The 26,140-nt window shown below is 38.3% G+C and overlaps 1 protein-coding gene across 1 annotated transcript in view; it reads left to right on the top strand.

Moving 5' to 3' along the window:
• The window catches only part of LOC308677800 (uncharacterized protein), a gene marked incomplete at its 5' end in the record, with an annotated part of 80,277 nt that extends 54,773 nt beyond the window's left edge, over positions 1-25,504 (top strand). Inside the window, 8 exons of the mRNA XM_081344496.1 lie at positions 1,000-1,090; positions 4,426-4,507; positions 4,857-4,963; positions 12,654-12,752; positions 20,467-20,612; positions 21,226-21,373; positions 24,256-24,444; positions 25,162-25,504. Coding sequence (XP_081200622.1) covers positions 1,000-1,090; positions 4,426-4,507; positions 4,857-4,963; positions 12,654-12,752; positions 20,467-20,612; positions 21,226-21,373; positions 24,256-24,444; positions 25,162-25,422 — 1,123 coding nt within the window. The 3' untranslated portion in view covers positions 25,423-25,504. The remainder of the gene's footprint in view (positions 1-999; positions 1,091-4,425; positions 4,508-4,856; positions 4,964-12,653; positions 12,753-20,466; positions 20,613-21,225; positions 21,374-24,255; positions 24,445-25,161) is intronic.
• Positions 25,505-26,140: the final 636 nt, after the last annotated feature.

Below are 26,140 nucleotides of genomic sequence, written 5' to 3'. Positions count from 1 at the left end.
TTCATTACAGCTACACATTTAACATCTCAATGTGACTAAGCTAGGTGCAGTTTGCCAGTTGAACTAAACAGAAGATTAGATTAGTTTAACTTAATTTAGATTAGATTAGATTAATCTTTATTGTAATTTTTTACTGTGGGCACAACGGCACACATTAAAAATGAGATTTAGTTGCTTGCTCTCAAATTGTACATATACATAAATACACATTTAAACATCCTATATACACCCCTACATATAAGTAACATATATATTAATCACTGTGCATCTTGAATACATAACGGAAGGAGGGAGCTTGAGAGTTCACAAGGTTAATGCTGTATGAACAAAGCTGTGACTGAATCTGGATGTTCTGCTACAAAGCCTCCTCCCAGAAGGTAACAAGGAAAACAGGTGGGGAAGAGGATGTGTAGTGTCCCAGACAATCTTACAGACTCTGCTGAAGCAACGCTGATGTGCTTTGTCCTGGATGGAAGGGATCTTTTCAGCCATCCTCACCACTCTCTGAACAGAAGAGATTTGGTGAGGGTAACTTATCTATAAATGAGAAGTCATTCTGAATTCAAACAGTAATTCATTAACAGTATTAAAGAGCAGATCCTAATAAGCTGTATTATTAGATGGAAGTGATTAAATCAGTTTATAATCCAGATAGAAATTATCTTGGAGAAGGGATTTCAGATCTACTCTACTGTTACTTCAAATTTCTATAGGTTACCATGAATCAGACTTTTTATTTTATTTATTTATTTTTGTCAAATTTATTTGCTGCCCCTTTAGTAGTTCAAGACAATCCTGACTGGCAGAATTAGCTCTGTGAGTTCAACCATAGTATTTTAATATTTGCAGTATGCTACTGTATATTATGATTAATGCCAGAGTAAGTTTTAGAAGTCATTTTAACCAACTATTTCTGATGGACAGGTATATTACATCACATTACATCATATCATACCATAATAGATAAATATAATCTTTTTATTATTATTTTTTACTTAGGGAGGCTCAAGATTTTGTAGAAAAATTTGAAGGTGCTTTGGGAAAGGGAAAAGGAAAAAAGTTGTATGCATATAAGATGATGTTGACAAAGGTAAGTGATATAAGAATTTGAGTTAAGCAATTTTTTTCCATACTTATTTTATTGGCATTGTTCATAAGATGTTTATACTACTGAAATTTAGAAGTCTATACAACTTATATTAAAAATGAAAATACTGATACGAGTTTCAAAACTTAAAGTTCAATGTTTGGCAGACAATAAATCTGAAAACTAACTTGGATAGATGCATCTCTTCCACTGCATTCTCTAAACACTTCATTCTAAACACTTTGAAGTCTACTCTCTTCCCCAGCTTGTTAACAAAAGAAATGCAGTTGTGTGCAGAGTACAAAGAGTGTTAAGACTAAATAAAACAAAGAACAGGACATGACTACAAGTTGTCCCTGCCTTTTTTCTCACCTTTAATTATATTGCTAATGAATCCTTTTTTTTAGCAGGAGTAGGTACTGTAAGAAAGCAACCTTTTAAAATCTTCTGAATATTTCTGACAATCATTTCCTTGCCCTGACATAAGGAAAAATTATATTAATTTTTACAAGCTAAATGGCAGACATTAAGTAATATTTTCTTTAGCTCTCCATGTTCCCAATCACAATAAATATGTGGGTTGGAGGTGAGGCAAAAGCTATTTCTTTTCCCAGTATTAGCAATAACATGGCAAAATCAAAATGCTGCGGAAATGCAGCATGTCAGCAAGATAAAGGCAGACTTCCAGAAAGACAATTACATTCTCATTGTGTTGTGATTCAGGGTCAGCCTGTGGGTTCAGCAGTTGGGTCGGACGACTCAGAGGAGGAGGAGGGGGGTGTTGAAGAGCTTGCTGATGATGGCCTTGAGGCTCCGCAGAGCCCTCAGCCGGGCCCCTCCCACTTGGTCATGACGGAGACCCAGCTGTGTGAGCCTGACAGCATGGATGAAGATGACCCACAGCTGGCCCTGTTCAAGGACGCCCGACGCAGGAGGCAGTCAATCAGGAGTAAACAGAGGAAGGCAATGGAGCACCTCGGAAGGAGGCAGAGAGAGGCCACGCCCTGAACTGTATTTAAGGGGAATGTGTGGGAGGACTGGTTTGCTGAAGGCAACCACTTGGATAGTTCCTGTTTCATAGCTCCTGTTTCATGGTTGGTGTCTTGTCTTGCTCTGTTTTATGTTAATAAATTTGGCAGGCTTTATTCCAGCCTCTTGCCATTTGTAAAGGGGTTGTCCCTGCTTTTGCTGCAGGGCCGGTAGCAGGCTGGTACAGAACACATTGCTACAACTGTTCTGGAAAAGAGAAAATGAACATGGGTTCATGCAGAACAACCTCTAAAGGCAAGTCCAGCCACAAAAACTGAAGAACTCATCCGCTGTTGGGTATATGGTCTATTATTAAAGGATCTGATGCAAATTTTACAGTGCCAGCTTTTGGAATGCCCAGAAGAGAAGCTTAGACTCCTTTTATAAAACAAAAGTAATAGAACTGGCCTACCTTGAAGAGCTGAAGAATTAAGAGTTAAAGAACTAATGGTTATTACTCTTATAGTTCACTGAACAGTCAGGTAAAGGTTTAGACTGGATTTGGCATTTTTAATCCCATTGGGTTCTTTCCAAGTATCTGGGATAGACAGATATTGTATAATGGTGCCATTGCAGGATGTGTGCTGTTCCAAATAAAGCTGCCATTTTGCAATTGACTGGTGGTGATTCTTATCAATGCAAATAGTGGTTTTGGGAACTGCAGGTAAGGCACCTATTACTATTAGCGTTATCTTTGCTTTGTTTTGCCACAGTCGTCTATTTGCAGTTCTTTGTACTGTGTGATTTTCTCTTTCTCTTTTTCTTCTGTTCTGCTGTCTCCATGTTACTGCCATATCTACTCTCCAGACTTTTTTTGTCTTTCTTAGCTAAAGTTGTTAAATATATGGCAGATGTTTCTCTATCTTAATTCTAAAGTCTCAGGAGACTTTAACCTCTTTGTTTTCTATTACTGTGTCTGTTTTCGGGTTCCATCTTCAAGCAAATGGTATTCCTTGCAAATCTTCCAATGTATCATTGTTGCTACTTTGTCATGCCATTGTTTTTAGTCAGTCTGTATGATCTTCTTACTTCATTCTCATGAAGCATTGACTTCTAACCTTTGACTTTACATCAGTGTGCTTAACATTGTCAGCTTGCAGGATGCCCAGGTATTTGTAATGATCATTTTCAACCAGGCGCCTGATTTTATTTCCATAAGACATTTTGATTCCTTCAGTTTTCACTATTTTGCCCTCTTGATGATGAGTGTGGCACATTCTATTTCTGATGGGATTTTTCCATACAACTTCAGATCATCCACATGAAGGAGATGGAGTAGCCTGGCAGATGTTTTTGATGTTTCATAGGCATCACCCAACTTATTCAGTGTTGTTGACAAAAGAATCAGTGCAATAACAAACAGTAATGATAATAGTGAGTTTCCTTTAAAGATACGATGTTAATCTCTCTACTCTCATATTAACCCCTCTACTTTCTACTCTCATGGAAAGTAGAGTGGAGGCTTCTCCGGAGAAGGTCCTCACATTGAACACCTGGCTTGGTTTGACATAAGCAGAGGTGGTGGGGTGGTGGAGATTGTCCTAGTCAGAAACAATTGTTTTGCTTTGGCATGCACTTTCCCAGCCTTGGAAAAACTGTTCCTTGTATTGAGTTTCTGCCTGTGGAATTCAACCTTGCCCTGTGGACCTGGAATCTTGTGCACAACTTACAGACCTTGCTGTGTGTACCTATATCCTGTTTTTGGGCTTCCTCTCTTCTTTTGCTATTTGGCTCTGGTGGTTATAGGCTTTGTTTGTGGAATTGTAGGTGGCTTCCTTCAGGGAACTTTGGGGTGGACCTTTACCAGCTGTTTCAGGGCAATTTGTTGTGGAATTAGCAGAGCAATAAAGGAATCAAAGCTTGCCTCTGCTTAGGCAAGCTGGGTCATAACGGAAGGTTTTGCTGCCTAGAGTAGCATAGCAAATGGTGGTTTTCTGTTTTGACAAGGCAAGATGCCAATTAATAACACTTTTTTTCCATTTGAGTTATACAATTTTAAAAGAAGCTCTCCCCTGTGTGAGTACAAGAAAAAATAACAAAAGCTTGCATAACTACTGAACTATTGTTCTCTGTAATTACGCAACTGTCAAGTTCACTTTTAAATGGTATTCTTGGAAAAACAAACAGAAAACATTTCTTCCTTCTGACCACTTGGCGGGACAAAGTTTAATTGAACTGTATCAGATTTAGAAACCCAGCACATCTTCAGTTTTCATGTTTTTCACTAGCATTTAAACTCTAAAGCATTTCCCAAGTCTTTCTTTACTTTAGCCTCCAATAAAAGCACATTTTGCTTTGTTTCTTTTCAGAAATGGGTAAAGTTTAAGAGAGATTTTGATAATTTTAAGACACAATGCATACCTTGGGAAATGAAGATAAAAGAAGTTGAAAGTAAGTTAACATTTTTTCCACTTAAACTACATGTCTAAATATTATTCTGAAATCATAACACAAAACCATTTGAGGCTGGATGAAGGCAGGGCATGTATAAGTTGACAAACTCTTTGGGCTATGAGAAAATGCAAACCAACCTGGAGGAAATTATAAATCTGATTGAATCAGATTCAGTTTTAGACATTTGCTCCTTCCTCCTTGCCCAAAAGAACTTTGAAGAAAGAACTGAATGTTTAGTACTAGACATTGAGTCATATATAAATTGATAACTCATTACAAATCTATCCTTTTCTCTGGAAAATTCAGTTTCAGGACTTTTCTAATTGAAGCTTGTTTATTTTTTAAGGTCATTTTGGTTCTTCGGTGGCATCTTATTTCATATTTCTGCGATGGATGTATGGCCTAAACCTGGTTCTGTTTGGCTTAATATTTGGACTAGTTATAATTCCAGAAGTAAGTATATACATTAAACAGTTAATGTGAGAAGTGTAGGTAGCTACCCTATGAGTAGAATTATAGGTACCAGGTTTTTGAGACTAATATAAAATCACAATACATTTATCATTCCATGCAACTATAATTTTAAACCTAAATGTTATTTTGTGGGGGGGAATCATTTCTTTATCATGCTAATTACTTTTACTGAATCAATTGCCTATTTGCCAATGTCTGTGGCTGGCTTACAATGTCCAACATACAAAGTAAAAATGTAAAAGTAATCCTCTCCCTCCAAACTGACCCTGCTAAGGAAGAAAATACATATCATCCTAGCTCAGAACTGTGGAAAGAAAAAACAATAACATTTCATCTGTGAGTGTACATGCATGTATCAAAATAAATGCCTTGTAAAACAATGCAAAATTATCTTTTACTGAAAATCAGAGCTAGAGCTTTAAAAATGTTTCATTTAGAGAGGGAAAAGGATCGAGAGAAGAAGAGGAATCAGATGGATTATTCAATTCTAAACATATCTAAACAGAAACTTACCTTCTCTCTGGATTTAAATTAAAAAATGGGGTCTCTCACATTTTCTCCAAAAGTACTGGAACACATTCCTTTGATCAAATCACCTTTATCTCTAATGGGAGAATGTTCGTATTGCAAATGAAATATTGTCCAAGCCAACATCCTATGTTTTCTCCATATACTGTATGCCCCAATATGGCTAGATAATACAGGATATAACATGAAACTGGCATTGAACCAGAAGAGCACCATGCTATGCCTTTTAAAACATAGTCTTCAGTTCCTCTGCTTTCCAAAGCTGTGTCCGTGATGTCTGGGCAATATAATGACTGAAGTCTAAGACATATTTGCATCCGTCTTTACACAAAGGGGAAAAACAGTCCAACCTATCAAAAACAGTATCGTAAAAACCAGATTAGAAACACAAGTTAAGATAGGCAAGAAAATGGTAAGTGAGCACCTGTCCAGCCTAGACGAGTTCAGATCACCAGGACCAGATGGATTACACCTCAATGTTCTCAAGGAACTGGCAGATATGATCTCAGAACCACTGAACAATATTTTTCAAAGATCCTGGAACACTATGGAACTATCGGAGGACTGGAAATTATAGACCTATCAGCCTGACCTCAATACCTGGGAAGATTCTGGAAAGATAATCAAACAACGAATCAGCAAACACCTAGAGGCAAACAACGCCATTACCAAAAGCCAACATGGGTTTGTCAAAAATAGATCATGCCAGACAAATCTTACTGCATTCTTTGACCAAGTGATAAAATTAGTGGACCAGAGGAATGCTGTGGATATAATTTATTTGGACTTCAGTAAGGCATTTGATAAAGTAGATCACAACCTACTACTTGATAAGATAGAAAAATGTGGGTTAGATAGCATCACCACCAGGTGGATTCGTAGCTGGCTGACAGGCCGTACTTAGTGTGTGGTCCTCAATAGAACTGCATCTATATGGAGGGAAGTGAATATTGGGGTGCCCCAGGGCTCTGTTCTGGGCCCAGTGCTCTTCAGCATCTTCATCAATGATTTGGATGAGGCGATAGATGGGAAACTGGGAAAGATGGGAAAGATAGATGGGAAATTTGCAGACGACACCAAGATGGCAGAAATAGCCAACACTCCAGAAAATAGGCTTAAGATACAGAAGGATCTTGACAGACTTGAACACTGGATTCTATCTAATAAAATGAAATTCAATGGTGGAAAAAGTAAGGTTCTACATTTAGGCAAGAAAAACCAAATGTACAGGTATAGTATAAGTGGTACCTTGCTCAATAGTAGTAACTGTGAGAGGGATCTTGGAGTCCTAGTAGACAATCACTTAAATATGAGCCAGCAGTGTGCTGCAGCTGCCAAAAAGTGCTAGGTTGCAATAACAGAGGATAGAACCAAGATCACATGAAGTATTAATACCACTTTACAATGCCTTGGTAAGGCCACATTTAGAATACTGCATCCAGTTTTGGTCACCATGATGTAAAAAAGATGTTGACACTCTAGAAAGACTACAAAGAATATGATTAAGGGACTGGAGGCTAAAACATACAAGGAACAGTTGCTGGAATTGGGTATGTCTTGTTTAATGAAGAGAAGGATGAGGGGAGATATGAGAGCAGGAGTTGCCACAAAGAAGAGGGAATCAAGCTATTCTCCAAAGCACCTGAAGGCAAGCAAGAAGCAACGGATGGAAACTAACCAAAGAGAGAAGCAACCTAGAACTAAGGAGAAACGTCTTGACAGTTAGAACAATTAATCAGTGGAACAATCGGCCTCCAGAAGCTGTGAATGGTCCCACACTGGACAGAGATTGGACAGGTATTTGTCTGAAATGGTATAGGGTTTCCTGCCTGAGCAGGGGTTGGACAAGATGACCTTCAAGGTCCCTTTTTTTCTCCAAATACCAAGTCATTACCATCCCTGCTGTCTCATTTCTATTTAAATAAGTCTGTGTGATGCCAATGTATGTGTAAATTAACCCTCAGAGCTAAGTTATGGATTCTATTTCTCAGATATGAATTAAATATGTATATTAGCACTTGCCACCAATTACATTATTTGATGTTGATATGCTACAGACAACAACGTCATATCTCTGTTGGGTTCTAGGTATTTGCTGAGATTGGCTTCATTCTTGTAAATATTTCATGACTAAACTAGTTAATATATCAATATTTTTACATGAGTGAGTGGTTTTTTCTGGCTTTTTTTTCATGGATTGTCTTCTGAGAGCCAAGCTACATCACTTGAATGCAAATTAGGTTCAACAGTGACTTTTAGCCACTGGATAGGGTCCTGCCTCAGTGAGCCTCTGCTTCTGATGGTTACATCTTGGGTGCAATAACTGTTCAAAGCTGGAAGGAATATACATCTCATTGTGTTTCTTCTTTTTGCTGAACATGTTGTTGAATACCTCTCTTTTCAACATGGTTCAGCTATTTTTAATGGAGCATACATACTTACACACGTGCACCATATTGAGCTCCTCCTTTTGTCATCCTGTGGTTATTATTTGCCCGTTACTTTCTTTTCAGTCCTTGCATTCATTTTCTCACACACATACTTGTATGTACATACACTGCTACAGTGATTACAGTATAAACTTTAGATTTAAATATTAAAACAAGCTTCAATAATTGTCTCAACTTGATCTTCATTTTTCACAGAGGTTTGAATACTACATAGAGAAATAAATACAAAGCTTTTAGTGCATTCAAAAGGAAATAATCCATGAATTTTTGGCAAAAAAGAGCTTTTTAGACTGCCAAAAATAAATGAAATCCACATTGCTGCTTATGAAATATGTTGTTTAAGGTGAGGTTGGGACAGTTTAAACCTTTTCACATTTGTAAGCATTTTTACTATCAATATTTTATTTCCAAGAATGAAAAACAGGACCGATAGAAACCATGCAAGAAAATATATCATTATAAAAATCCATAATGAAAAAGTATGCTATAAAGGGGAAAAAGAGATGTAAAAAAATCCTATTATCCTATCTATTCCAATAGGTGGAAAAGAATTCTATTTATTTTAAATATTTACCCTCCAATTGATATTTCTCCTAGTTTTTTTCCATTAGGCCATATTTCATACCTATGATAACAGATTTTTTCCCCAAATTTTAGCATCAACACTTTTGCTAGTATTATATTTCAGATCAATTCTACTCAGCAATTATTATTTCTTTTCTTAATATGTGTAAGCATAATTTTATTTGTACAGTATATGGCTTATATATCATTGATTATTTAGTAATTAAGTTCTTAAAACAGAAAGAATTTTCAGAATTTCTCAGAATCCAAGTCATGGTCTTCTTCTCAATTGTTCTATAACCAAATAATTGTTTAGTTTATTTTATCATTTTATTCAATTTGTACATCATCTAACTCTCAATGAATATGGGTGAATCACAAAAAGAACAAAATTATAAAAAAGGTAAAAGAAGAGCATAAAAGAAGACACAAACGTGGCAAAACTGGGTAGCAACAAACACACCCAGTCCTAAAGCTATATTATTTCAAATTTTTATTAACAAAGAATAAGCTATAAAGGACTTGTATTTTGGGGAATATTTAGTAAAGCCAATAGAAGTAGGATTCAGTCAAAATATATTTAATGCACATTGAGAGATATTTGCTTTTTAATTCATATGTTTCATCTACTTCATCCTCAGTTTCGCACTTTACAGCAGGGATCCCCAACCCCCTGACCTGTGGATTGGTACCAGGCCATGGCACGCCAGTAACTGGTCCACACAAACAAGCAAAACCCCATCCGTGGGATGCAGACAGCACACAAAACCACACACTCACCAGTCTGTGGAAAAATCTCCATGGAACTGGTCCCTGGTGCCCAAAGGTTTGCCCTCTGCTTTACAGAAAGGCAAGCAAGTTGTTGCATTTTTTATTTTGTTGTTCAGTTTCTTCTGTGAATAGTCATCATTTCACTACAATTGTCTCTTGGTAACTGCTTCTTTGAGCTTTTCTAAGCTCCTGCGTGTGTCATCGCAGCAATATCTTCTGTCAGTCTCTTTTTTTAATTGCCTTTAATTTTTCCCAGCATTAGAGTTCTGACTTTTCATTATTTATCTAAGTTTTAACTTCATGATTACAAATATATATTTGTTTTTATTGTAGTTCCAGGGGTTTTCAGTGCCTTTTTAAATCACCACAATTCAAATACATTTTTTTTCATTAGCCTATTCTAGTGGTCCAACTTACATGCCCATCTGTTATAACTGGGAACAGAATACAGTTTATATAATGGAATAGCAGGCCAGTTTGGGCAATTTCTCCCTTCATTTCATGCAAAAATGGGCATGATAAAGGACCAAAATGGCAGGGACCTAACAGAGGCAGAAGAGATTAAGAAGAGGTGGCAAAATTACACAGAAGAACTGTACAAGAATGAGCTTAACGTCCCTGATAACCACGATGAGGTGGTCACTGACCTCGAGCCAGACATCCTAGAATGTGAAGTGAAGTGGGCCTTAGAAAAACTGAGCAACAACAAAGCTAGTGGAGGTGACAGTATTCCAGCTGAGCTATTCAAAATCTTAAAAGACAATGCAGTAAAAGTGCTACACTCAATTTGCCAGCAAATTTGGAAAACTCAACAGTGGCCACAGGATTGGAAAAGGTCACCTTACATTCCAATTCCAAAGAAAGGCAGTGCCAAAGAATGTTCAAACTATTGCACCATTGTACTCATTTCACATGCTAGTAAAGTTATGCTTAAAATCTTACAAGTTAGACTCCAGCAGTATGTGTATCAAGAACTACCAGAAGTACAGGCAGGATTTCGAAGAGGCAGAGGAACTAGAGATCAAATTGCCAACATACACTGGCTCATGGAGAAAGCTAGGGAGTTCCAGAAAAACATCTACTTCTGCTTCACTGACTATGCTAAAGCTTTTGATTGTGTGGATCACAACAAACTGTGGCAAGTTCTTAAATAGATGGGCGTACCAGACCATCTTATTTGTCTCTTGAGAAACCTATATGTGGGTCAAGAAGCAACAGTGAGAACTGGACATGGAACCACCAATTGGTTCAAAATTGGGAAAGGAGTCTGGCAAGGCTGTATACTGTTGCCCTGCCTATTTAACTTATATGCAGAGCACATCATGAGAAAGGCAGGGCTAGATGAATCAAAAGTTGGAATTAAGATTGCCGGGACAAATATTAACAACCTAAGATATACAGATGATACCACTCTAATGGCAGAAAGTGAAGAAGAACTAAAGAGCCTCTTGTTGCGGGTGAAGAAGGAGAGTGCAAAAGTTGGGTTTAAACTTAACATTAAGAAAACCAAGATCATGGCATCCGGCCCTCTCAATTCCTGGCAAATAGATGGGGAAGAAATGGAGGTAGTGACAGATTTTATTTTCCTGGGCTCCAAGATCACCACAGATGGGGACTGTAGCCAAGAAATTAAAAGATGCTTGCTCCTTGGGAGGAAAGCCACAGCAAATCTAGACAGCACACTAAAAATCAGAGACATCACCCTGTTAACAAAAGTGCATATAGTCAAGGCTATGGTCTTCCCAGTTGCAATGTATGGCAGTGAAAGTTGGACCATAAGAAAGACTGAGCACCAAGGAATTGAGGCCTTTGAACTATGGTGCTGGAGAAGACTCCTGCGAGTCCCTTAGACTGCAAGACGATCAAACCGGTCAGTCCTACAGGAGATCAACCCTGACTGCTCTTTAGAAGGCCAGATCCTGAAGCTGAAACTCAAATACTTTGGCCACCTAATGAGAAGGAAGGACTCACTGGAGAAAAGCCTAATGCTGGGAAAGGTTGAGGGCAAGAGAAGAAAGGGATGACAGAGAATGAGGTGGCTGGATGGAGTCACTGAAGCAGTAGGCGTGAGCTTAAATGGACTCCAGAAGATGGTAGAGGACAGGAAGGCCTGGAGGAACATTGTCCATGTGGTTGTGTTGGGTCAGACACGACTTTGCAGTTAACAACAACAACCCTTCATTTCTATCAACAGATTCCTTAAATCTTCTTTACTTCCAGTCATCAATATGGTATCATCACCATATTTGAGGCTGGTCATATTTTTTCTGTCAAAGTTAATTCCAATTTTTATTTCTTCTAATCCAGGAGTCCCCAACACCCGGCCCACGAACCAGTATAAGTCCATGACCTGTTAAAAACCAGGCCCCACAGCTGGAGGTGAGCAGTGGGTGAGCAAGCGAAGCTTCATCTGTATTTGCAGCCACTCCCCAATGCTAACATCAACGCATCCGCCTAGAGGTGGGATTCAGCCGGTTCGCACCACTTTGGCAAAACCGGTAGCTAATTTTTTGTTGCCCAGGCCCAAACTGAACTACTGAAGCGTCATCGTTACAGAGAACCAGTTGTTCACATATTTGAATCCCACCACTGCCTCAGCCCTACCTCTGATCATCAGCCATTAGATTCTCATAGGAGTGTGGACCCTATTGTAAACTATGCATGTGAGGGATCTAGGTTGCGCACTCCACTTTCCCCCACCTGGTCCATGGAAAAATTGTCTTCCACAAAACTAGTCCTTTGTGCCAAAAAGATTGGGGACCACTGTTCTAATCCATCATTTTTACATTATATTTTCCATACAGATTAAGTTAAAAGGTCGAATCTTAGCATATACTTTTCCCAATTTTCAACCATTTTCAATATTCAGTTCTAACTGTTGCTTCCTGGGTTATCATACCAATTCTTCAACAGGAGGTGAAGCAGCTCAATACAGTGCTTAAGGAATGTCCATAATTTGATGTAATCTACATAGACAAAGTAGAACAATCTGAATAATTTGAAGAATCAGTAAAGCAACTATGGATGTCTTTTTGCAACTCCTAAGCTTTTCCATTATCAACTGTTTAATAGAATGATCTCAGATGCCTCTGCTTGTTCTGAATCCATCTTGTACATCTGGCAACTGAAGCCCGGATTACAAACTCTTACTTGCATGTGATGTATATGCAATTATATAGTTAAGCATTATTTAGCACTTTTCCTTTTTGATATTGGAATAGAAATGAGTATTTTCCAATCCTTCTCACTATTTCTGTGTCCTTATCTACTTATAAACTGAAGTAGACTTTTATTCTGTTATCAAAAAGTGAGAAATTTTAGCACTTCACATAACATTAAAAATAATTTTGTTATAGATTTTAATGGGCATGCCATATGGAAGTATACCCAGAAAAATTGTGCCCAGGGCTGAACAACCCACTGCTATGGATTTCTCTGTTCTTTGGGATTTTGAGGTAGGTACTTCTTGCATTTTTGTTTAATCTTAGTTCCTCAGTCTTTTATGACTAAGGGTATGGGCTAAGCAAAAAAGATTAAATGTAAGCATCACAAATGAAATGTATATTGCTGGTCATCCTACTGAAACAAATATATATATATATATATATATATATATATATATATATATATATATATATATATATATATATATATATATATATATATATATATATATATATATATATATATATATATATATATATATATATATATATATATATATATATATATATGTGTGTGTGTGTGTGTGTGTGTGTGTGTGTGTGTGTGTGTGTGTGTGTGTGTGTGTGTGTGTGTGTGTGTGTGTGGATCTTTGGTCATTCGGGTTTTTCCCCGCGTAGAATTGAAGGTGTAGGAGCAACGTTTCGACGGAATCCCATCCGTCATCCTCAGGCTGGTGGCTTCAGCTTCCTTCTTCTGGGAGAAGCATGTGGTAGTGGCTGTTTGTTCCTCTTTTTTAAACTGCCAGAGGGGGTGTGTTCTGTGGGTGGAGGTGTGCTCTGATTGGGTGGGGGATTAGGTGTGTTCTGATTGGGTGGGAGTGTGTTTTGAATGGTGGGTGTGTTCTGATTGGGTGGGGGTGTGTTTTGAGTGGATGGGCTGGTCTCAGCTGCCAGCCTTAGACCTGAGCTGGTGAGTTGTGCTGCTTTTGTTCAGTTTGCTTATTGTGTGGTTTGGAGGGGTTTAAAGTGGCTGATGTTGCAGCTGTAGTTAGGCTTCTGTTTTGTGGTTGTGCGTCGTTATCATTGTGGGTTCGTATTTGCTTTTTGAATGGTTGTATGGTGGTGATGTCATGTGATGTTATCATGAGTTTGGGTCTGGTATCATTCTTGGTGGTTGGGACTCATCTGTCAATCAAGGCGGGTTTCCAAATGGCTGGTAGGCGAGAGGTATCATCTCGTTTGTTCATGCTGTGGGGGTGTTTTTCTATCTCAATGGCTTCTCTGATTATTCTGTTGTTAAAATGTTCGATTTTGGCGATAGTTTTGGTTTTTTTAAAATCAATTTCATGTCCCGTGGCTTCAAAGTGTTGGACCAGGGATGAAGTTTGTTCTCCCTTTCTGAGTGAGTTTTTGTGCTCTTCAATGCGTGCACTTATTCTTCTGTTGGTCTGTCCGATGTATGTGGTGGGGCAGGTGGGGCATGGGATTTCGTATACTCCTTGGTTTTCTAACCCAATTATGTCTTTGGGGTTTCTTAGGATGGTGGATATTTTTTTGTCTGTGTAGAATGCTGTTTTGATGTTGTGTTTTTGGAGGATCTTGCTGATTCTGTCTGTGGTCCCTTTTAAGTATGGGAGGAGGGCTTTGCCATTTTCTTGTTCTCTGTCTTGGGTTTTTGTGGGTGTCTCTCTTCGGATTAAGTTGGTAATCGTGTTTCTTTGGAAACACCTTCAATTCTACGCGGGGAAAAACCCGAATGACCAAAGATCCACATACAAACACCCACGAAAACCTCAGAAAACATATATATATATATATATATATATATATATATATATATATATATATATATATATATATATATATATATATATATATATATATATATATATATATATATATATATATATATATATATATATATATATATATATATATATATATATATATATATATATATATATATATATATATATGTAGGTCTAGAGTCTCGGGTTTCTTCCCGCGTTCCTTTCATCTTCAGAAAGTTGTGGCGACGTTTCGACGAAATCCCATCCGTCATCATCAGGCCGGAGTGTTCCTCCTGCTGCTTTCAGGAGCAATGCGTGGTCTGTCTGTTCCTTTCCTTCCAACTGCCGGTGGGGCTGTGTTCCGACTGGGTGGAGGCGTGGCTGCTTTCTGATTGGGTGGGGGTGTCCTCCGACTGGGTGGAGGCGTGGTTGTCTTCTGATTGAGAAGCATCTTCACTAGTACAACACATAAACACTACGGGACACAACATCAATTTTGAAGGTACAAAAACAATCGCCAAAATAGAACATCTCAATAGCAGAATAATCAGAGAAGCCATTGAAATAGAAAAACACCCAGACAGTATGAACAAGCGAGACGACACCTCCCGCCTACATGCCATTTGGAAACCAGCATTGATAGACAAACGAATTTCAGCAAACAAGGATTTAAAAAACCAACAAACAACCCCAAATGCCACCAGCCCCAGCAAGACTCATCCACACCCAGAACAAAAACTCTCCCACACAGAAGACAGAACAAGTCAAGCAAAAGTGCTATCACCCAAGCAGAAGAACGCACACACGAACCTGACTGACCCACACCAGAGATGCATAGCAGGTCCTCGAACTCGGAGCCAAACCAAAGCTCTGGAGGCCACTACACAGCCCACTCCTCAGGACACCAAATCACAACACTCAGGATATTACGACACAACAAAAAACCCCACCCATTCAGAACACACCCCACCCAATCAGAAGACAGCCACGCCTCCAACCAATCGGAAGACAACCACACATCCACCCAATCAGAAGACAGCCACGCCTCCACTCAATCAGAAGACAACCACACCTCCATCCAGTCGGAGGACACCCCCACCCAATCAGAAAGCAGCCACGCCTCCACCCAGTCGGAACACAGCCCCACCGGCAGTTGGAAGGAAAGGAACAGACAGACCACGCATAGCTCCTGAAAGCAGCAGGAGGAACACTCCGGCCTGATGATGACGGATGGGATTTCGTCGAAACGTCGCCACAACTTTCTGAAGATGAAAGGAACGCAGGAAGAAACCCGAGACTCTAGACCTACACATACAGACACCCGCGAGAATCTACGAAAACAAATATATATATATATATATATATATATATATATATATATATATATATATATATGTGTGTGTGTGTGTGTGTGTGTGTGTGTGTGTTCGTGTGTGTGTGTGTGTGTGTAAATTTTAAATTGCTAACAAAGAATTAAGGGAGACTGATATGCATTTCAAACTTATTAGTTTTCATCAGTCAGCCATAATAAGTTTGAAATGCATATCAGTCTCCCTTAATTCGTTGTTAGCAATTTAAAATTTACACAAATATGAGCTGTCACCGGTGTGACTACTGCCTGTCGATGGCCTTCACGATAGGCTGACACAGATTTGTCCCATGTTTGGGGCCTAGCAAGGTAATCTAATAGTTAACAAGCATTTGTCATATATATATATATGTTTTCTGAGGTTTTCGCGGGTGTCTGTATGTGGATCTTTGGTTATTCGGGTTTTTCCCTGCGTAGAACTAAAGGTGTAGGCACAACGTTTCGACGGAATCCCATCCGTCATCATCAGGCTGGTGGCTTTAGCTTCCTTCTTCTGGGAGAAGCATGTGGCTGTTTGTTCCTCTTTTTTAAACTGCCAGAGGGGGTGTGTTCTGTGGGTGGAGGTGTGCTCTGATTGGGTGGGGGACCAAGTGTGTCCTGATTGGGTGGGAGTGTGTTTTGAATGGTGGGTGTGTTCTGATTGGGTGGGGGTGTGTTTTGAGTGGATGGGCTGGTCTCAGCTGCCAGCTCCAGACCTGAGCTGGTGAGTTGTGCTGCTTTTGTTCGGCTTCGTGTTTGTGGTGGTGCCATGTTTTTATAGTGGGTGTCAGTTTGCTTATTGTGTGGTTTGGAGGGGTTTAAAAAAGAGGAACAAACAGCCACATGCTTCTCCCAGAAGAAGGAAGCTAAAGCCACCAGCCTGATGATGACGGATGGGATTCCGTCGAAACGTTGCGCCTACACCTTTAGTTCTACGCAGGGAAAAACCCGAATAACCAAAGATCCATATATATATATATATATATATATATATATATATATATATATATATATATATATATGTATGTATGTATGTATGTATGTATGTATATGTATATGTATATGTATATGTATATGTATATGTATCATTTACTGCTTTGTGAATTTGGACCATGTGATTTGTTTAATGTGAGCAATATATAGAACAGTAAGATGCAAGGTTCACTGACTACAGAAAAAATTGTGAAAGAGTAAAATTGCAATTATTTATTTAAGGAAGCACAGGGACAAGTTGTAAGAAGCTCAGGAAGAAACTAAAAATGTGTTTAAATATGTTTTTTAATGTTCCTTTGATTTACAAGGCAAGAGTTATCCTAACTGTGCAGCAGTCATAGTAAATATATAAATAATGGTAAATAATAAGCTCTGATTCCATTGAAGAGGTATTTTGCCTCTGTAAAGTAGCTAAATATCTGTTGGTTTACTTATTGGGGTTTATTTATTTAAGAAATAAAGTGCTCCAGCCAAAGTGAACAACAGCATTCAAGGTGACATACTAGAAAAACATTATTCCAAAGTACACAAGAAAACATATTGGGAATCAAATGTGCAATGGGATAGCAGGGAATTAAAGCTAACCTCATCCATTTCTGCCATCAAGACCTGATTACTTTTCCATTCTGGTGATATGGACAACCTGGCCAGGCAAATAAACCCTTAATCTCAAAGCACCTGAAGAAGAATATCAGACATTCCTTTCTCTTTCTAACAATAAACAGATGAATTGACCTTTTTTATACACAAAATCAGCTGCCTAAGGCAGATAAACTAGTCCTGTGTCATTCAGTTATGAAGAAACATAACCTACAGGCACAACATTTCCTGTAGCACACAGTTACAGGTAATCCTCAAGTTAAACCCATTCATTTAGTGACCATTCGAAGTTACAACAGCATTGATAAAAGTGACTTATGACCATTTTTCACCCAACTATATTGCAGTGTCCCTATGGTCACATGATCAAAATTCAGATGCTTGGCAAGTGGCTCATATTTATGATGGTTGCAATATCCCAGGTTCATGGGATCATCTTTTGCAACCTTCTGACAAGCAAGGTCAATGGGGAAACCAGATTCCCCATAACAACTGTGTTATTACCTCAACAACTACAGGCACAACCACAATTGAGCCCAAAATTTCTGTTAAGTGAAACATTTGTTAATAATAATAGTAATAATAATAATAATAATAATAATAATAATAATAATAATAATAATAATAATAATAATAATAATAATAAGTTGGAAGGGAACTTGGAGGTTATCTAGTCCAACCCCCTGCTAAGGCAGGAAACCCTATACCATTTCAGGCAAATGGCTGGCCAGTCTCTTCTTAAAAACTTCCAGTGTTGGAGCATTCACCACCTCTGGAGGCAGGTTGTTCCACTGGTTAATTGTTCTAACTGTCAGGAAGTTTGTCCTTAGTTCTAGGTTGCTTCTCTCCTTGACTAGTTTCCATCCGTTGCTTCTTGTCCTGCTTTCAGGTGCTTTGGAGAATAAGTGAGTTTTCCTCATTTTACAATCTTTCTGGCCATAGTTGTTAAGTAAATCATCGTAGTTGATAAGTTAGTAACATGGTTGTTAAATGAATCTGGTGTCCCCATTGATTTTGCTTATCAAAAGGCTACAAAAGGTGATCACAGCAACGGTCATAAGTATGAGTTAGTTGCCAAGCAGCTGAATTTTGCTCACATGATCATAGAGATGCTACAAAGATCATAAGTGTGAAAAAGTTATAAATTACTGTTTTCAGTGCTGTTGTAACTTTGAACAGTTACTAAATGAACTTTTATAATTTGAGGATTCCCTGTATTGTGATTCACTTAACAACTGTAGCAAGAAAGGTTGTAAAATGGGGCAAAACTCAATTAATAAATGTCTTGCTTAGCAGCACAGATTTTGGGTTTAATTGTGGTTGTCAGTCAAGGACTACCAGTATATTTCATTATGAACCATCAATTGTATGGTATATTTCAACTAATGAATTGAGTGTCTCAAAACTAAGAAACACCTATGTGTGATTTGCAATAGTGGAGAATATCTACCGTTCGGGTGTAGAATGAGGGTGATGGTTCATTCTCTGAGCTTGTGGGTTGGTTTTGTAACCACGCTAGGTAACATCTTCAATAGAGTTGAAGAGATATCTGTGTCAGTATTCTTCTGTTTATTAGGGCTTCAGCTGTGGGTGTGTCAAGTGAGGATCTTGTGATGGATCAGGTGTGAGTTATCAGTGAGAGGCTTATGATGGGTCTTGTGATGGGGGGGGTTACATCAGATCAGGGTCATTGGAAGGTGAACTGCTGGTGGGAGGGAGGGAGGGAGGGGGCTTGTGTTGGTTGGTTGAAGGTCAGTGCTATCTCTGATTGGCTGATTTGGACACCCACACCTGAAGCCCTTATAAGCCCTTATAAACAGAAGAGCACTGACACAGACATCTCCTAAACTCCGCTGAAGATGTTACCTAGCCTTGTTATGAAATGTTTGGAAACCAACCCACAAGCTCGGAGAACAAACCTTCACCCTCACATATGTGTGAATCCAATCCTAAGAATTGTATTATTATAGAAATTATAACACCAGATAAACTATATGTTAGCATTTTATAGTGATCCTTATCCCATGGTACTATCTCTGCAGGCTCACAAAGTTAACATATCTTCAGATGTGTTGAAGGTCAGGACAATATATTTCATATATTATATATCATTAAGATTAGATTTAACAATGAAAAAGATGAATAGTCAGTAATGTTGATCTCAGTATGCCTAGCTTCAGGTAGCGTAGATGAGCTAGATTTCAGCTTAAATAATATTTTTCCAGTAAATCAGTTATATAACAAGATGACAGACAGGTTTCATTTTAGCTGAAGACATTCATTTTGGAAAAATGTTCTGGAGGCTATAATTTTCATTTTATGCTTGCAGTGGAAAAAGTCAGAGAAATAAGAGGTAAGACATTTCAAGGCCACCAAGCCAATAAGAATATTTTTAATGATAATAATAAATTCTGAGTCTTAACATAGAAAAATGAGGATGTTCGTATTGTTTATTTTATTTTTGCATTTCCAGCATGAGAATGAAAGAACAAATGTAAACACTGCTATGGAAAATGTGCTAAAATGATTGTAAGCATGAAACAGAATATAGGAGGATTAGATTATACATATTATTTAGAAAAGCAGAAATAGTGCTCTCATGACACTGCTATGACAACATAATTTGAGGAAACGAAAAGGGATGCGGTGGCTCAGTGGGTTAGGACGCTGAGCTTGTCGATCAAAAGATTGGCAGTTTGGCGGGTTGAATCTCTGCCGCATAGCAGAGTGAGCGCCTGTTACTTGTCCCAGCTTCTGCCAACCTAGCAGTTTGAAAGCATGTAAAAATGCAAGTAGAAAAATAGTGCGCCTTTGGTGTCTAGTCATGCTGGCCACATGACCATGGAGACGTCCTCGGACAAACGCTGGCTCTTCGGCTTTGAAACGGAGATGAGCACTGGCCCCTAGAGTTGGAAACGACTAGCACGCATGTGTGGGGGATCCTTTACCTTTACCTTTATTATTTGAAAAGATGTTAGCTGACATATAATACTTACTTATTATTTGAAAATTGATTTTAAAATGTACCTGAATACCGAATCGAGCTGCCAAATTCAAATACTGAAAAGTAATTGTTATTGAATTCAGATATTTTTAAAGAAATACTTTGAAGATTATGTTAAAATTGATACTATATAGAATGTACTAGACAGACTTCAATAACCAGAATTTTAAAATGAATCCAATTAATCCTCAACCAGCCATTCATAATGAAATAAGCTTAGATTTTAAATTATATAAATGGACATCTGATATGGTCCTTTCCTCCTTTCAGGGTTATATTAAACATTCAGCCATTTTCTATGGCTACTACAACAATCAAAGGACAATTGGTTGGTTAAAGTACAGGTTACCAATGGCATATTTCATGGTTGGTGTCATCGGCGTGTATGGCTACAGCCTGATGGTTGTAATAAGATCGTAAGTTCTATTTGTTCTTTATGTAGTTCCACACTATATATTCTTCCTATGAAGCAACCATATATCCCTTTCAAACTGAATAGAAGGAAACAGGCAAAGATGTACATCTTCAGGATATTGACCTTGCTTTATTGCACTCTCCCCCAAAATACAAGGAATATATATCAAAATTGAAACTGCCCACTTATTCTATCTTAATCATAAAATCCGAGAAATTGGAGAATGCCAGCTTAATCTGAGACTACATGGTATATTGGTATGGCATATTTATTCAAAGGTTTGCCAGAACAGCATAAGAGAAGCATTTGTTTGTTTATTCATTCATTCATTCATTCATTCATTCATTCATTCATTCATTCATTCATTCACTCACTCACTCACTCAGTGTGTCCCTAAATAGTGATAAAGATTTTAAAGCAAGCATACCAATTTATGGAATTTTAACAGTGGTATTTTCAAAAGATAATTTTCATATTCAGGGGCAGCCTAAGGCAGCAGATTCAATGGATTCAATGTTTAATAAATACACAGAAAGCACAGAAATTGCTGCAAAAAATCTGTGCATAAAGAGACATCTGGTGGCTAAATAGACTACATATTATTCCATCTACAGGATGGCCCGGAATGCCCATGAAGACACAGGGGATGGAGATGATGAGAACTTCATTTTTAGCTGGAAAATGTTCACTAGCTGGGACTACCTTATAGGCAATCCAGAGACAGCAGATAACAAGTTTGCATCCATCACAACTAGCTTCAAGGTACCCTCCAGGCAAGATGCAAACACCTCTGTTGTATTGCAACTTTGGCAGGATTTCAAAGGAGAAAATGTAGACATTGTACATAACAACTGAATTCCTCATATCCAGCATTTTATCAGAAGATGTACAGGGTTTTTTCCTTAACATTGTAGCTACTTGTATGATCAGTGTCTTCACTGGAAGGTTTCATTGATAATATTGTTGCTCTGTATAGTCAATATTGAGGTCCCATGTGACACCTTACAAGTATCTCATGTTGCTTGCTTTTTTTAACATAGGTTTATAATTTTTCAATTGAATATTCTCATCAAACATAGACAAACTTTTTAAATATATGATGATGAAATTGCTGTAGGTTTTAAGGCCTCTAATTCCAGGGAATTTCTATCTTTAACTTTGCATGGAGATGCACTTCCAGTCAGAGTTGATGCACATTTTGGAGGTCTTCATGGACTCTTGGCTCTTGCTCAAAGAGCAGATGGCAGCTATGGCAAGTGGTGGCATTTTGCATTGGTTTGCCTTGTGCACCAATTGCACCCATTCCTGGGCCAATGGTAACTCAGACATCCACAGTTTAGATTATTGTAATGTTTTCTATATACTACTGCCATTGAAGAGCATCAGGAGCTACAGTTGGTCCAGAATACTGAGGCATAGACATTTTTTGCTATTTCTTGTTATCCCTATGTAACACTGTTGCTGCACTGACTCTTAATAGGCTTGTGGGTGTGATTCAAGGTGCTGGTTATTATCTACAAAGCCGTCAATAGCATAGGCCCAGGCTATTTATAGCACCATCATTCTCTTATTGTTTCTGCCCGTCAGATTTAGTAGAGAGGGTATGATCCAGGTTCCTTCTATTAAACAATGCTATCTTGTTGTACCATGGAAACATGCCTTCTCAGTGGAACAGCATTTCCTCTGGAACAGCATTCTTGCAAAATCAAGAAAACCTAGAAATTGAGTAGTTTGGGTCCATAGGAGGAAGCAGTTGCACAAATTTCATTTTCATCATCCCTTTTCTAAGAGAGAAACATACATACAGTATATGTAGGTACTAGAACTAGATCCAGCCATCTTCACCTTCTTTTGTTCATTTGTAATCAAAATAATTAAAGTCAGTTTTTGTATGTCACTATATTCATCTGCATTATAAGAATGTAACAAGAAGGCAGCAATAGATTATAAAAGCTAGCTATTTATAGCTGGTTATAAAAAGTATTTTTATAAAAAGTATAAAAACTGTTATCATCCATATGTTATGAAATATAGCGTATTTGTTTTGCAAATGTGTGTGTTTTCATATACAGTAGGCTGCAATCCTACATACTGTAGTTTCCGGCGTATAAGACGACTTTTTAACCCATGAAAATCTTCTCAAAAGTCAGGGGTCGTCTTATAGCCGGGTGCTGAAACTTTAGGGACAGGGCTGGCTGGAAAACCTGGAGCGGATCTTCCATTTAGTCTGCACAGGGAAAGCGGGACCAATTGGAGTAGAAGCTGCAGTCTGTGATTTTTTACAGGCTGGGGTCTGGGCATCTTTCGTTCTAAAGTTGAAGAGCAGCTGTAGGCAGGTGGGGAATGCAAGAGCAACTTGAAAGGCAGGTGGGGAATATCAGAGCAGCTGCTTAGCTCTAAGGACACATTTGACTCAGGAACTGGGCGGGCGGGCTGGAAAACCTGGAGCAGATCTCCCATTTGGTCTTTTTTTTAAATCCCATTTATATCCCGCCCTTCTCTGAAGACTCAGGGTGGCTTACAATTTAAAGCACAAATCAATGTGCTTAGCAATAGCCTTCATTCTATGTATATGCCTGCTTATTAGGGCTTTCACACACACCCCACAAGCAGCATTATTAAAAAGTCAGCTTATTGCTCCCAACAATCTGAGTCCTCATTTTACCTACCTCGGAAGGATGGAAGGCTGACTCAACCTTGAGCCTGGTGGGATGAGAACCTGCACTAATTGCAAGCAGCTGATGTTACTTAAGGCTCTGCGCAGGGAAAGCTTTAGAGTGAATTAGGAAAAGTGAAAAAGTGAATTAGGAAAATAGGAAACGGTTGCTGGAATTGGGTATGTGTAGTTTAACGAAGAGAAGGGTGAGGGGTGACATGATAGCAGTGATCCAATATCTCAGGGGCTGCCACAAAGAAGAGGGAGCCAAACTCTTCTCCAAAGCACCTGAAAGCAGGACAAGAAGCAATGGATGGAAACTAGTCAAGGAGAGAAGCAACCTAGAACTAAGGAGAAACTTCCTGACAGTTAGAACAATTAACAAGTGGAACAATGGTGAATGCAGTGGTGAATGCTCCAACACTGGAAGTTTTTAAGAAGAGACTGGACAGCCATTTGTCTGAAATGGTATAGGGTTTCCTGCCTTAGCAGGGGGTTGGACTAGATGACCTCCAAGGTCCCTTCCAACTTATTATTATTATTATTATTATTATTATTATTATTATTATTATTATTATTATTATTATTATTATTATTAAGTTTAATCCACTTGCACTGTTTTATGTTTACATGTTTGATGACAAACAGCCTTATGTTTATAAGTGACAGTTTTCCTACTAAGTACCTGCATGTCATAAGCATTTGAATTAAAATTACCATATTAAAATCAAATCTGATGTTTTTTAATTTTTATTTGGTGTGCGTTGGAAGAGGGGTAGTCTTATACGGCGAGTATAGCCCAAACCCTATAATTTAACAGGAAATGTAGGGGGTCGTCTTATACAACCAGTCGTCTTATACGCCGGAAAATACGGTACATATCCTGAAAATTTGTGAGTCTGAATATAATGTGATTTATTTTTTGTAACATTTGCATAGGGCTACACTCTGAATAATTATTCCCATTGTTTCTTACATCTATATTAAGGAGTCAATTGTGGATGAGCAAGAAAGCAACAAAGATGAAAACATCCATCTAACAAGATTTCTGAGGGTTCTGGCCAATGTACTTATAATATGTTGCTTATGTGGAAGCGGCTACCTCATTTATTTTGTTGTGAAACGATCCCAGGCCTTTTCAAAAATGCAAAACATTGGCTGGTATGAAAGAAACGAAGTAAGACAACAATGTTTTTAAACATTTATATAGTACTGGCACTGCTTCTGTTGCCCGCTTCAGACAAAAGTCATCTGTTCCTGCATTGTACTTCGATTGCTTTTAGTTTTTAGTACCTTCGGGACCATCTCTTTTCAAATGAATCTGCCTCTCTGGGCACATGATCCAGAAGAAGATGTTTCAGAATCCACCATCCAAGAGAGATAGAGAGCCCTAAAATGATTGCTGCATCCCTTGGAATAGCTTCTTTCCAGATGTTCTGGTTGCACCTGTTTTGCTATCACTTAGAAAGCAGTAATAAATAAATAAATTTGTAGAGCGTTGGAAATTTAAACAGCTGTTCACACTAGTTTTTATGGGATAGGGGGATGGAAGTGAAGCTTTTTGTTTAAATATTAAATTCACTCACATTCTGGCCTTCATTTTTCAGCATGAATAGAATTGTAGGACAGCTAATAGAGGCAATAATAGAGCCCATTTTCACTTTCACACAAGAGTAAAGTCAAGATGATGACTGCCTTGGTATGACTGAAGCTCCTAATACCATAGACAGAGTTTGGTCATCCATTACAGCCATGACCTCCTGTCTTTTATCTAACCTTTGCTAGCCCTGTGATAGTACCATTTCAGTGAAGAGTTTCCAAGATCCTCAGTCAGCAGCAGGGGCGCACTTAGCTGATCCCATTGTGACAAAAATTCTCTTTTCTCTTTTTGCAGGTTGAAATTGTTATGTCACTACTTGGAATGTTTTGCCCTCCACTGTTTGAAACTATTGCAGCCTTAGAAGATTATCATCCTCGCATTGGGCTGAAATGGCAACTGGGACGCATCTTTGCACTTTTCCTGGGGAATCTGTATACTTTCTTACTGGCCTTAATGGATGACGTCAAGGAAAAGGTGAAGAATCTAAAAGGGCATACACTAGTATATATGCAATCAGCCTTTGCCTATTATATAGCAGTGCCCCATATTTCGTGATTCACTGTTAGCTTTGGCTTTTTAAACTGCTTTAATAGGAGAAAAAAAATATAAAATCTGGCTGCACAAAACAGCGATTTGGAAAACCTTACTCTGGATTTACAAAAGGAATGTGTATAATAATAGAAAGTCTTTCTTAGAAGACAGAAAGAGGAATTTTCAAGCTGCTCGTTGAAAGAGACAAAAAGATAGTGAAAAGAAATCAGCTTGTGGGATGCTAGTTGATGGGACTAAAGATTAAGCTTTTAAAAAATGAAAAGATTTATAGAGTGAATTTGTTTGACAAGGGTTAAATATATACCATGTAGCTTCTGGTAGCTGTTAATGGAAGTTCTTTTTCATCTAGACTGCATGTCAAAGCTTTAAATTTTTATTTATGAGTGGGAAAAGATTTCTTCTGCCTTATTTGTTGGAGAAAATGATAATTTTGGATTATAAATGTAATGTATTGGGCTTGCTTTGTTAAGGGAACACCACGTGGTAACGTCTGGAAGACTGTTTGAGCAGGGAAGCTAGCTAACGGGTCCCAGCTCCTCAGACAACCCATCTCCAGCGCTGCTATTGGTTGCCCCTAGGGCAGCAATAGGTTGCTTCAAACCTATTGGCTGCCATCTAGGGGCCAGGGTATAAATTGCTGCATCTGCAGCCCTGTTCTCTAGTTCAGATCCTGCAAGCAATAAACCATGATCTTTGCTGAACTCACTCGCCTCGTCTTCAT

The sequence above is a fragment of the Vipera berus genome (genome assembly GCF_964194415.1).
Source record: "Vipera berus genome assembly, chromosome: Z".
Taxonomy (NCBI): Eukaryota; Metazoa; Chordata; class Lepidosauria; order Squamata; family Viperidae; genus Vipera; species Vipera berus.
Note: the sequence above shows the minus strand (reverse complement) of the source record. Positions and strands in the feature narration are given on the sequence as shown.